At 38.5% G+C, this 12875-nt stretch overlaps 2 protein-coding genes and 2 pseudogenes across 3 annotated transcripts; all 4 read left to right on the plus strand.

Annotated features, from left to right (window-relative positions):
* Positions 1-3511, plus strand: part of LOC104726555 — a 6310-nt pseudogene extending 2799 nt beyond the window's left edge.
* On the plus strand, positions 11-1098 carry LOC109127503 (probable LRR receptor-like serine/threonine-protein kinase PAM74). The gene is made up of 3 exons (XM_019232387.1): positions 11-260; positions 369-847; positions 950-1098. The coding sequence occupies exons 1-3, from the start codon at positions 229-231 to the stop codon at positions 1096-1098; spliced, it is 660 nt and encodes a 219-aa protein (XP_019087932.1). The 5' UTR covers positions 11-228.
* Positions 3854-7612, plus strand: LOC104728997 (annotated as a pseudogene).
* Positions 7941-12854, plus strand: LOC109124903 (receptor-like protein kinase At5g59670). Of its 2 annotated transcripts, XM_010445427.2 has the most exons (14): positions 7941-8144; positions 8671-8808; positions 8893-9436; positions 9717-10198; positions 10279-10423; positions 10529-10600; positions 10706-10777; positions 10848-10916; positions 11013-11179; positions 11296-11525; positions 11639-11765; positions 11850-11915; positions 11997-12186; positions 12292-12854. In XM_010445427.2, the coding sequence occupies exons 2-14, from the start codon at positions 8724-8726 to the stop codon at positions 12689-12691; spliced, it is 2649 nt and encodes an 882-aa protein (XP_010443729.1). In that variant the 5' UTR covers positions 7941-8144; positions 8671-8723; the 3' UTR covers positions 12692-12854. The 2 variants fall into 2 exon arrangements, with proteins under 2 accessions (XP_010443729.1, XP_019087933.1); XM_019232388.1 differs by lacking the exon at positions 7941-8144 and having other exon boundaries at positions 8632-8808.

Consider the following 12875-nt stretch of genomic DNA (forward strand, 5'->3'; position numbering starts at 1 on the left):
ATATTTGATCTGCATCTAGGACCTAATTTGTGGGCAACTATAGATTTGCAAAAGTTTGTGAATGGTACAATAGAGGAGATCCTTCACACTCCAACATCAAACTCATTGCAGGTTTGTCTTGTTAAGAATGGGACAACTACACCCTTGATCTCAGCCTTGGAATTACGGCCATTGGGAAATAATTCTTCTTATAAGACAGAGTCGGGTTCTCTAAATCTTCTTGTTCGGATGTATCTCAACAAGACAGATGGCTTTCTACGGTAAGTGTTTTTTTTATTTAACTGTGGTGAAGTCTATATTCCTATGTATACTTTGTTTTTAACATTCCTTTTCTTGTCCAAGGCTAATACAACCTTTGTTCAACTTAGGTATCCGGACGATATTTATGATCGCAGATGGCATAATTATTTTTTAACGGGGTGGGCCCAAATTTTCACCTCTCTTGAAGTGAGCAATGACAACAGTAATTATAATCCACCAAAAAAGGCTTTTGTAACGGCTGCCACACCTTCCAATGCTAGCGCGCCATTGACAATCAGCTGGACACCTGATAGTCCTGCTGACCAATATTACTTGTACAGCCACTTCGCTGAGATACAAGATTTGCAGAGTAACGGTACCAGGGAATTTGACATATTATGGGATGGAGTTGTTGTTACCGAAGCTTTCATCCCTGCAAAGTTAGTGACAGATACTATTTATAATACTTCTCCAGAGACGTGCAAAGAAGGAAAATGCAGTTACCAGCTAATAAAAACGTCAAGATCTACTCTGCCTCCTCTACTTAACGCTCTTGAGATCTACACAGTTATCCAATTTACACAATCGGAAACAAATGAAAATGACGGTATGTTACTAATCTTCATTGTTTAGCAGATAAGGTCTGTTTTAAAAACTATAGAAAATCAATTTCACCTGTCAATCCTCACATCATTGAACTTTACACCAGTGGTTGCTGTTAAAAATATCAAAGCTGCCTATGGATTGACTAGAATCAAGTGGCAAGGAGATCCGTGCGTTCCTCAAAAGTATGTGTGGGACGGGTTGAACTGTAGCAACACAGATATCTCTATACCTCCAAGAATAACTTCCTTGTAAGTCGTATGATGACACACACACACACATATACACTTTTCTCTTCAAGATACGTTACTAATACTGACAATGCTTTGAATCACTAGAAACTTGTCTTCAAGTGGATTAACTGGAACCATAGCGGCCGCTATTCAAAACCTTACAAAGCTCGAAAAACTGTAAGTATATCCGTTGTATATAGTGTGGTTTTGTCAATGGAGGAAGTAAACCTATTGACCTTTACTTTATTTTAGGAATTATTTTTTAGCGACTTGTCAAATAACACACTGACTGGAGTGGTGCCCGAATTTTTAGCCCAGATGAAATCGTTGGTGATCATGTAAGTTGCTCAGCAGATTTTCTTTTACTTTACATTCCATATTTGGCCATGTGTCTGTGTGCATGAAGATTGCTCTCCTTTATTAGAAATTTAAGCGGCAGCGATCTCAATGGTTCCCTTCCTCAAGCTCTTCAAAGAAATGGACTAGAGTTACTGTAAGAAATAAGAAACTTCCAACATACTCGTTAATATTACGCAGTTATCCACAGCCCTTTTGGTAATTGATGTTGTTAACAACACTCTTCTTCTTGTAGAGTTGAAGGAAACCAAAGGCTTTGTCTCTCTGGGTCCTGCACAAAAAACTCCAAGAAGAAGTTTCCTGTGGTAATTGTTGCATCAGTTGGTTCTGTGACCATAATCGTTGCTGTGTTGGTCCTTCTTTTTGTTCTCAACAAGAAAAGCCATCGACTATGGAAGGTTTGATGAACTACAACAGTTAAGGAACTACAAAAATTTGATGAACAGTTTTTCTTGCATTCCTTACTTGTTTTCTTTCTCTATAGCTCTACAATCTCCACTGAGTACGCCAACGGTTGATAATACATCTGAACCATCAATCGGGACGAAAAAGAGAAGGTTTACTTATTCAGAGGTTATGAAAATGACGAATAATTTTCAAAGAGTTGTAGGGGAAGGAGGATTTGGTGTCGTCTGTCATGGTACTCTGAATGGTTCCATACAGGTAGCTGTTAAAGTCCTCTCTCAATCATCAAGTCAAGGCTATAAGCATTTTAAAGCAGAGGTATGCAGAATCTTCTAAATAAATTATGATCATCTTAAGCATCACAACCTTACGTTATCTCTTATTTTTATTTCCCATGAATGATTAGGTCGATCTTCTTCTAAGAGTCCACCATACAAATTTGGTGAGCCTCGTTGGATATTGCAATGAAGGAGATCACTTGGCTCTTATCTATGAGTTTATGCCCAATGGAGACTTAAGAGAACATCTATCCGGTTAACTTATATTTCTTCATGATTTGAGTATCTACCTAGACTATGTTTATAATTTTTAAGGTTCAGAAGGATCTAAAGGATCCTATATACAGGAAAGCAAGTGGGTCATTTATCAACTGGGGCAATCGGCTACGAATAGCTCTAGAGGCTGCACTAGGTTCGTACTAAGCTTACCTCATAACGTATAGCTTAGAATGACTTTCCTTATGGTGGATTAAGAAATAATAACTTCTTTGAATAGGATTGGAATATTTACATTCTGGATGCATACCACCAATTGTACATAGAGATATAAAAACTACAAACATATTGTTGGACGACCAGTTAAAGGCTAAGCTTGCCGATTTCGGACTTTCAAGGTCTTTCCCTGTTGGAGGTGAAACACATATTTCAACTGTGGTTGCTGGTACTCCTGGATACCTTGATCCTGAGTAAGTATCGTTAGTTACCATTACAATGTGCTGAAAATGAGTTGTCATTTTGCTCTTTATATTTTGGTTTAGAGAGTATAACCATGTACTTTGCCGTGTAGATATTACCAGACAACTCGACTGGGTGAGAAGAGCGATGTGTACAGCTTTGGAATTGTGTTGTTGGAGATGATCACAAACCAACCCGTGATTGACCAATCTCGTGAAAAATCTCACATATCACAGTGGGTTGGGTTTGAGCTTAACCGAGGAGATATTACTAAGATCATGGATCCAAACTTGCATAGGGATTATGATTCTCGTTCAGTATGGAGAGTTCTTGAACTGGCAATGTCGTGTGCGAATCCTTCTTCTGTGAACCGACCAAACATGTCCCAAGTTGCTAATGAACTGAAAGAATGTCTGGTGTCTGAAAATGCAAGAGGAAATATGAATATGGACCTTCAGAGATCCCCTGAAGTGAGCATGAGCTATGACACTGAGATGTTTCCCAGGGCAAGATAGTTTGTGGTGCAAGTAACACAGCCATGCCAGATTAGTTGGGTGGCTAGTGAGCTTGAGCTCTGGCGATGTTGCCTACGGAAAGATGGATTAGTTGCGTTTTCATACATTTCTAAATTTCCTCTCATGTCAAGTGATTGTTTATTTTGAATCATACGCTACTATTTCTTTATAAGAACGAGTTATTAAATGTCCAAAAAGCAGTTCAACAAAATCACGCTTTCATAATTTCTTATTCCTCTCATTGTCCCGCCAAACTGTAATTTTTGTAGTTTTCTGCCAAAAAAGTAACTCCTAGCTCATATATTTTGCCAATGACCTTAACTACTACTTTTCCTCTTAATTCTTTATTCATTCCATTGTGAAAATAGAAAACACATTGACTCATTCGTTTTCACTGACTTTGTTTTGGCCCAATCAGACGTCTTCTCACGTTGCCAGAGTTTGTCATCGAAAAGTCTTTCTTTCCACTTCCATTCTTGTTCATATATATATATGCACCAAGTCCCTCACACAACTTGGGGCGTTGTGCTTGAAAAAGTAAGTCATTATGGAGAATTTTTGTTGGTTTTTGCTGGTGTTGCTAGGATCTTTCGCCAATTCTCATCTTGTTCAAGCTCAAGATCAACTAGGTACGTATATACATACAAGTATACAACTAGTGTCTTATCCATCTTTCACCATTACTAAACTCTTACATGTCTCTCTCTCTCCAGGATTCATAAGTTTGGATTGCGGGCTACCTGATACCGAACTGTCTCCCTATACCGAGGGATTAACCGGATTAAGGTTCTCATCGGATGCAAAGTTCATCAAGACTGGAAAAATTGGTAAAATCAATACAACTCTTGAGTTTCTTGAGCCACACAAGACGATGAGATATTTTCCGGAAGGGAAGCGGAACTGCTATAATCTGAACGTTGAGAAAGACAGAAGATATTTGATCAGGGCCACATTCATTTACGGAAACTACGACGGCCTTAAAACTAACCCGCAATTTGAACTGCATCTAGGTCCTAATCTGTGGACACCAATAGATTTGGTAAAATCTTCGAGTGGCACATTCGTAGAGCTCCTCCACGTTTCAACATCAAACTCGTTGCAGATATGTCTTGTTAAGAATGGGACGACCACACCGCTAATATCGGCCTTGGAACTACGGCCGCTGCACAACGATGCTTATGTCACAAAGTCCGGTTCCTTGAAGCTCTTCACTCGTAATTATTTCCACGGGAAAACTGGATCTATACGGTTAGTTAGTCAACGTTAACATAATTAAATTACCTCTTTCTGTTTTTTTGTTTGCTCTGTTTTGTTCTCTGTTCTCAACTAAGAGAAAAGATTATAACATTTCATATCTATGATATAGTGCAAACCATTAAATTTTTCTGTGTAGGTACCCAGCTGATATATATGATCGTCGATGGGGTGCATTTACGATCTCGTATTGGATACAGCTTTCGACTAGCCTCCTTGTCGACAATAGAAACGACTATTTTCCACCGAAAGATACACTGGAAGAGGCTGCCACGCCTAGAAATTCAAGTGCGCCATTGAGGTTTGTTTGGCGTTCGGATAATCCTAAAGAGCAGTTTTACGTGTACAGTCACTTCGCTGAGTTGCAAGATTTAGGTAGCAATGAGACCAGGGAATTTGACTTGTTCTGGGATGGGAATAATTTTGGGGACAATATCATTCCTCCAAAGCTTAAGTTACTTACTTGGCCTACAATAAACCCAATAACTTGCACTGGAGGGAAATGCATTTTCGAGTTGGTAAAAACTGTAAATTCAACACTTCCTCCTATACTTAACGCTGTGGAAGTTTTCACAGTTGTCGAGTTTCCACAAGCGGTAACAAATGAAAGTGACGGTACGTTAACTATAAGCTTTAATTAGTGTTATCCATGTAAGCTCCATTATCTTTCCTAATACAGTGGAAAAAAACATCTCATACGCTAATTTTGATGACATAATGATTCAACTTTGTATTAGTGCTTGCTATAACAAATATCGAAGCAACATACGGATTGAGTAGAATTAGCTGGCAAGGAGATCCATGCGTCCCTCAAGAGTATGCATGGGACGGTTTGAACTGTAGCAGCATTAATATGTCTACACCACCAAGAATCACTTCCTTGTAAGTCGTAACATCACACACACACACACACACTTGTCAAAACAGTTAGTAATCATGTTTTGGACGTATCATCCAGAAACTTGTCTTCAAGCGGGTTAAATGGAACGATAGCAGCTGGCCTTCAAAATCTAACGCAGTTAGTAAAACTGTAAGTATTTTTGCATTGCTGATTTAAGGTATAAAAGTGTCACATCTATGGAAAACAAGTTAGATGACCTTTTCCTTTCTTTTGGTACAAACTTTAGGGACTTGTCGTATAATAATTTGACTGGAGGGGTTCCGGAGTTTCTAGGCAACATGAAATCGTTGCGGTTCATGTAACTTTCCTAACCTATATTTCTAATGCTAATCAAATTCCACCATGGACCATGTTCATGTATATATATATCAAGATTGATCCTTTTTATGCAGAAACCTAAGAGGAAACGATCTTAATGGTTCAATTCCTCAATCTCTTCGAAGGAAAGGACTAGAATTATTGTACGTATAACTTCCCACAATTTCTTCTAACATGCTCTTAATACAATCCACAAAACTTTTGTGCATTTAGTGTCCTGAAATAACCCATGTCTTCTTACAGGATTAAAGGAAATCCTAAGCTTTTCCCCTCTGTTTCGCCTACAAAACCACCTAATAATATCAAGGAATTTCCAACGAAGATTGTTGTGTCAGTTGCTTCTGTAGCCATCATCATTGTTGTGTTGATCATTTTTCTTGTACTCAGAAATAAAAAACCATTGACTACGGAAGGTAAATTTTAGGAGACCTCTCATCAAATTAAAGGACTATATATAGAAAAATCTTATGATGATACTTTTTCTTTACCTACAGCTCTACAAAAACCAAGTAGCCCAACAAAGAGAAGGTTTGCTTACTCAGAGGTTGTGGAAATGACGAACAACTTGGAAACAGTATTAGGAAAAGGTGGATTCGGTATTGTCTGCCACGGTATTCTGAATGGTTCTGAACATGTAGCTGTTAAAGTGCTCTCTCAATCATCAACTCAAGGCTATAAGCAATTCAAGGCAGAGGTATAGTATGCATAATGCATATCTTTTTAATATTTTTTTATCATCAGAAGCTAGCATATGTATTTTGTGGGGTTTTTCCCCATGGATGGTTAGGTTGATCTTCTTTTGAGAGTTCACCATACGAATTTGGTAAGCCTTGTCGGATAGCGATGATGGAGATCACTTGGCTCTCATCTACGAGTATCTGCCCAATGGAGATTTAAGACAACATCTATCAGGTAAACTTAAAAAAGTGGCGCTTTCTATTGGTTTAAGACTACTCTGTTTATTACCATTAAGGTTGATGATATAAAGATCTAATATGTACCAGGAAAAGACACCAAGCCCATTATCAGCTGGCGCAATCAGCTAAGAATAGCTTTGGAGGCTGCACTAGGTTAGTATTAATTAGCTAAACAAATAGAACTAATATGACTTCCCTTTCTAGTGGATTAAAATAGGATAAATACTTTTGGATAGGATTGGAATATTTACATTCTGGATGCACACCTCCGATGGTACATAGAGATGTCAAAACTACAAACATATTGTTGGACGAGCAGTTCAAGGCCAAGCTTGCTGATTTTGGGATGTCGAGATCTTTTCCAGTTGGAGGTGAATCTCATGTTTCGACAATGGTTGTTGGTACTCTTGGATACCTTGATCCTGAGTAAATATTCTTAGTCACCATTACTAATGTTTTGATTAGTCAATGGTTGAAGGGTATAATAACTTAATCATGTTCTTGACTTGGCAGATATTACCAAACAAGTCGGTTGAGTGAGAAGAGCGACGTGTACAGCTTCGGGATAGTGTTATTGGAAATGATCACAAACCAATCAGTGATTGACCAAACCCGCGAAAAGCCTCACATAACAGAATGGGTGAGGTTTGAGCTTAACCGAGGAGATATTACTAGGATCATGGATCCAAACCTACACGGAGATTACAACTCACGTTCTGTATGGAGAGCTATTGAGCTAGCAATGTCATGTGCAAATCAGTCTTCAGCAAGACGACCAGACATGTCTCAAGTTGTAACCGAGCTAAAAGAGTGTCTTGTGTCTGAAAACTCGGGGCAAAATGTGAAGATGGAATCTCAGAGTTCTATCAAAGTGAGCATGAGCTTTGACACAGAGATGTTTCCTAGTCCAAGATAATTTCTGCTGCAAGTAACAAACCATGCTAATTGTACTTTGGGCACTTGACATGACTGTGTACAAAGGAATATGTAAACCTGGTCATTCTTAGCTTTGATGATTTGATCATCTACATGTCAAGATCATATTCTCTGTTACTTAATGTGTGTATTACTATTGGCCATTAATTTCACTTAAGAACAAAAAAATGGGCCAAGCTCAATGGCCCAAAAAGAACATTAGAAGCAGGTGAGATCCTTAACAAAATAGAATGGGCCAAGCCCAATGGCTCAAAAATATTTTATTTCACAGTTTTGTGGATGGTTGCGATCCCACCGCTTCAATTCGTTGATCGCTGGCCGCTGGGAAAGGTCTCACCGCCGGGAACTGCTGATGGCGAAGAAACACTCACTTTCTCTCGCGACGGGAGGATTTCGCCGTCGTAGACCACCAGAGATTGTCAATCTTACTGGCCGACTCGCCGAAACCAACTGAGATAGATGAAAGACCTAGATTTCTCTCAGACTCGGTGCTCTGTGGGTTACCCAAACAGGTTTGTCTTTGACATTGCGTTATAATTTATTCCTGCTGATTGTCGGATACTATTGCACCAAATGTGACAATGTAATTAGATGCTAAGCTAAACTTCTTAAGAGACTCTCACAAAATTAGTGAGAGCAGGACAAACAAAAAAGGACAGTCTTTGTTGGACTCGTCTTAGATTATTGAGTGTCCAGAATATAATGTGTCAATTTATTGCTTGACGTGCTTCTTGGTCTGCTTCCATGAAAAAACGTCATGAGGGTGATGTTGGGGCATTGTTGTCCTCTTAACCCTCATCTTATTTTCCTTTGGTGAAGCTGCATTAGAAAACACAATACTCATTTTCACCATTGAAGATTTTTTGGAAGTTAATACTAAGCAAGTTGCGTTTTGATACGATGTTGTTGATAATGATGTTAAAGGATTAGTATCCTCTTACTCTTCTACTCCGTGTTGCACTACAAAAAAACAAAACACAATGACTTGACGAAGTCTTTCTTTTTAGCTTATATATATTCTCTGTTTATCTTACACAGAGTATAGCAAGTGGTCTTCTTGATTTATCCTTGGGAAGTGAGAGAAAGAGAGTATGGAGAGATCTCTATGGCTTTTTTTGTTCGTGCTAATTGCAAATTTGGCCATCAGTCATCTTGCTCGAGTTCAGAGCCAAGAAGGTATTACTATTTTTCTTCAGCTTCTTGTTAAAGCTTTGGTATTTAGTTTGTTTTTAAACGGTCACTTTATCATATATGTAACAGGATTTATTAGTTTGGACTGCGGACTACCCGTGAATGAAGAATCTCCTTATAATGAGTCGGAGGCAACCGGATTACTGTACTCTTCGGATGCAACATTCATCCAGAGTGGAAAAACTGAAAGTATCGAAGCAGATCTGGGGAGAGAATACCCGAAGCCGTTACGGACGCTGAGATATTTCCCAGAAGGAAAACGGAACTGCTACAATCTAAACGTTGAAAAGGGAAGAAATCATCTGATCAGCGCTAGGTTTTTGTATGGAAACTATGATGGCCATGGCAAGGGCCCCAAGTTTGATCTGTATCTTGGACCAAATCTATGGGCCACGGTAGATTTGCGTGGAAACGAGAATGGTACATGGGAAGAGATCTTGCACATCCCAACATCAAACAAATTGCAGATTTGTCTTGTTAAGACTGGGGAAAGTGTCCCAATGATCTCAGCCTTGGAATTACGGCCCATGGGAATTGATTCTTATGTCATTGAGTCTGGTTCTCTGAATCTCTTTTTTCGAGAATATTTTACCGAATCAGATACTTATATAAGGTAACCTAACTTCAACTGAGTCTGAGCATTTTCTCTTTTTAATGCTCTGTTTTTTTTTAGCTTCTGTTGTGCTATATGTTTCTTGTCGCTCTGTTCTCATCTGTTAAAGAAAGGACTATGACTATTTTCAATCCTCGACACTTAAAAGTAAAATGAGACGTGTAATATCCAATTTTTTTAGTTAATCTGTAACAATAACTCTATAACGTTAACATCGGTTCAAGCGCACCACAAAAATCATATTATCAAATTAGTCTTATTTTTATTTTACCATCCTCAGGTTCCCGGAAGATGTCTATGATCGCCGATGGTTTTCGTACTTTCGGAAGCAGGAGTGGACCCAGATAAGCACCTCTAGCTTTGTGGGAAATTTTAACGACTATGATCCACCGAAAGACGCACTTGCAACTGCCGCCATACCTACTGATGCCAGTGAGCCATGGACGTATGAATGGGATCATTCAGATAATCCTAGTGCCAGTTATTACTTGTACGCACACTTTGCTGAGATTCAAGACTTGCAGGCAAATGATACCAGAGAATTCAACATCCTATTTAATGGACAACAATACGATGGCCCTTTGATTCCTAAAAAGTTAGAGATAACTACTATAGTAAATTCATCTCCAAGAACTTGCGATGGAGGGGAATGTAGTTTTCAGCTGACAAGAACCGACAGATCAACTCTTCCACCTCTACTTAACGCTCTTGAGGTCTACACAGTTATTCAGTTTCCACATTCCGAAACAGAAGAAAGCGACGGTATGTTTTTATTATGTTTCAACACGACGGTATGTTTTTAGTATGTTTCAAGAAAATTTATGTATTTTTTTTTATTTCAGTGATTACTATAAACAGTATCAAAGACGCCTATGAATTGAATACAATCAACTGGCAAGGTGATCCATGTGTCCCTCGAGACCTTATTTGGGACGGTTTAAACTGCAGCTACACAAATATCTCCACACCACCAAGAATCACTTCTTTGTAAGTTCTGCTTTCAGTATAACTAGTGCACACACACTCTTTTAAAATCTGGTAGTGATCATATATGATCTTTTAATAATGTGGTTTTAAACATATCATCACCAGAGACTTGTCTTCTACTGGTTTAACTGGAACCATAGCAGCTGCCTTACAAAATCTTACGCAACTTGAAAAACTGTAAGTCTTTACTGTTGTTAAGAGGCGAAAAATTTGTTATCATATGGGTTGGAATAAATTGGAAAGTTTTCGTTTATTTATTAATTTTTCTCTTGCTAACATTAGGGATTTGTCGAATAATAAATTGACTGGAGGAGTGCCGGAGTTTCTAGGCAATATGAAATCGTTGACGGTCATGTAAGTTTCTTTCAACATATATTCTAATACTTTTCAGATTCCAACTTAGATCATAGTCGTTTTTGAACAGAAATTTAAGTGGGAACAATCTCAATGGTTCAATTCCTCAAGCTCTTCAAGGAAAAGGACTAGAGCTATCGTAAGAAACGTTCTACCTAACTTTTGAAATTCTCTTAGTTATTATCTAAGACCCGTGCATTTAATATCTTGAACAACTCTTCTTATCTTGTTGTAGTGTTGAAGGAAACCCAATGCTTTGTGTCTCTGCCTCGTGTAGAAAATCACCTAAAAAGAAATTTCCTTTGGCAATTGTTGTTGCATCAGTTGTTGGTGCAGCCATTGTCATTACTGTACTGGTTCTTTTTCTTGTAATCAGAAAGAAAAAGTCAACGGTTGTAGAAGGTACATGCAAAAGAGTCATCAAATCTTGTGAATGTCGTTACTTAATTCGTTAAAAGAAGAGATACGCATTAAAAAAAATTGAATACGATACCATCCATCGTTATTCTGATGAACAGGTCTACACCTGCTACCGGGTGCATCAGCGGTGAATGCTACATTTGCTAATAAGAGCAGCAGAAGGTTCACATATTCAGAAGTCGTCAAAATGACTAATAACTTCCACAGAGTGTTAGGTAAAGGAGGGTTCGGTATGGTGTATCACGGTTCTGTAAATGGTTATGAACAAGTGGCCGTTAAAGTACTCTCTCAATCTTCAACTCAAGGCTATAAGGAGTTCAAAGCAGAGGTATATTCATAGTTCTGTTATCTTCCCAACTAAATTATCATGTGTTTTTGAGGCTTTTAGCATCACCACAAGTTATGCATTTCAATATTTTCTTGACATGAACGTTACTTTAGGTTGATCTTCTTATGAGAGTGCACCATACAAATTTGGTGAGTCTGGTTGGGTATTGCTATGAAGGAGATCACTTGGCCCTCATCTATGAGTTTCTGCCCAATGGAGACTTAAAACAGCATTTGTCAGGTGATATTTTTTGTAGTGGTTTCACGTGTAGCAATAGCTCATGAAACACATAAAGCTTTTAGGATCTAACAATCTAACATACAGGAAAAGGAGGTGGATCCATTATCAACTGGAGTACTCGACTACGAATAGCTTTGGAAGCAGCACTAGGTTCGTACTAAGTTAAAATCTGTAGGAGAAGATGTCAAAATATAATGAGGTTGATTGATATAAGATGATTCAATTGCATAGGATTGGAGTACTTACATGTTGGATGCAAACCGCCGATGGTTCACAGAGATATCAAAACTGCCAACATATTGCTAGACGAGAATTTCAAGGCCAAAATAGCTGATTTTGGGCTCTCAAGATCTTTCCAAGGTGGAGGTGACTCTGAGGAGTCGACAGTGATTGCTGGTAGTCGTGGATACCTTGATCCCGAGTAAGTATTATTAGTTTTCATATGCACATACACAAACACTTGATCTGAAACTTTTTATTCCTCATTCAGTGTTTAATAAGTACATACTATGTTGTTGTCTTGCAGATATAACCATTCAGGTCGATTGGCTGAGAAGAGTGATGTCTACAGTTTTGGGATCGTGTTATTGGAGATGATCACAAACCAACCCGTCATTAATCAAACCTCTGAATATCCTCACATAACACAAAGGGTTGGCTTTCAGATCAAGCGAGGTGATATTCTTGAGGTTATGGATCCAAACCTTGGCAAGGATTATGATATTAATTCTGCTTGGAGAGCTCTTGAGCTGGCAATGTCATGCGCGAATCCTTCTTCCTCAAAACGACCATCCATGTCTCAGGTTATTAACGAGCTAAAAGAGTGTATTACGTGTGAAAACTCAGGGATAAGTACGAACCGAGGCTTGGAATCTCAAGAAGTGAACGTTGGTTTGGACACTACGGTGGTTCCCATGGCAAGATAGTTCTGAGTGTTGTCCTACTTGTGGTATTGATAAGTAAATCAATACTCAACTAGTTACATATTAAGCAAAAATTTGTAAACTAGTTAAAGAGTACTGATTAAAGTTTATAACTGTGTAACTGTAATCAATACTTTTAAGATGGCAATGTCACGCGCTTATCCTTCTTCCTCAAAAGTCAAAACGA

Source organism: Camelina sativa, chromosome 11 (assembly GCF_000633955.1).
Source record: "Camelina sativa cultivar DH55 chromosome 11, Cs, whole genome shotgun sequence".
Lineage (NCBI taxonomy): Eukaryota > Viridiplantae > Streptophyta > Magnoliopsida > Brassicales > Brassicaceae > Camelina > Camelina sativa.

What these genes read in the sequence shown, in the direction of transcription:
- LOC109124903 (XM_010445427.2), top strand. Translation starts at nt 8,724, where the DNA reads ATGGAGAGATCTCTATGGCTTTTTTTGTTCGTGCTAATTGCAAATTTG. An exon ending in TCGAGTTCAGAGCCAAGAAG is followed by an intron (nt 8,809 to 8,892) that starts GTATTACTATTT and finishes TATATGTAACAG; the next exon opens with GATTTATTAGTTTGGACTGC. An exon ending in GAATCAGATACTTATATAAG is followed by an intron (nt 9,437 to 9,716) that starts GTAACCTAACTT and finishes TACCATCCTCAG; the next exon opens with GTTCCCGGAAGATGTCTATG.
- LOC109127503 (XM_019232387.1), top strand. Translation starts at nt 229, where the DNA reads ATGTATCTCAACAAGACAGATGGCTTTCTACG. An exon ending in AAGACAGATGGCTTTCTACG is followed by an intron (nt 261 to 368) that starts GTAAGTGTTTTT and finishes TGTTCAACTTAG; the next exon opens with GTATCCGGACGATATTTATG. An exon ending in GGAAACAAATGAAAATGACG is followed by an intron (nt 848 to 949) that starts GTATGTTACTAA and finishes ACTTTACACCAG; the next exon opens with TGGTTGCTGTTAAAAATATC.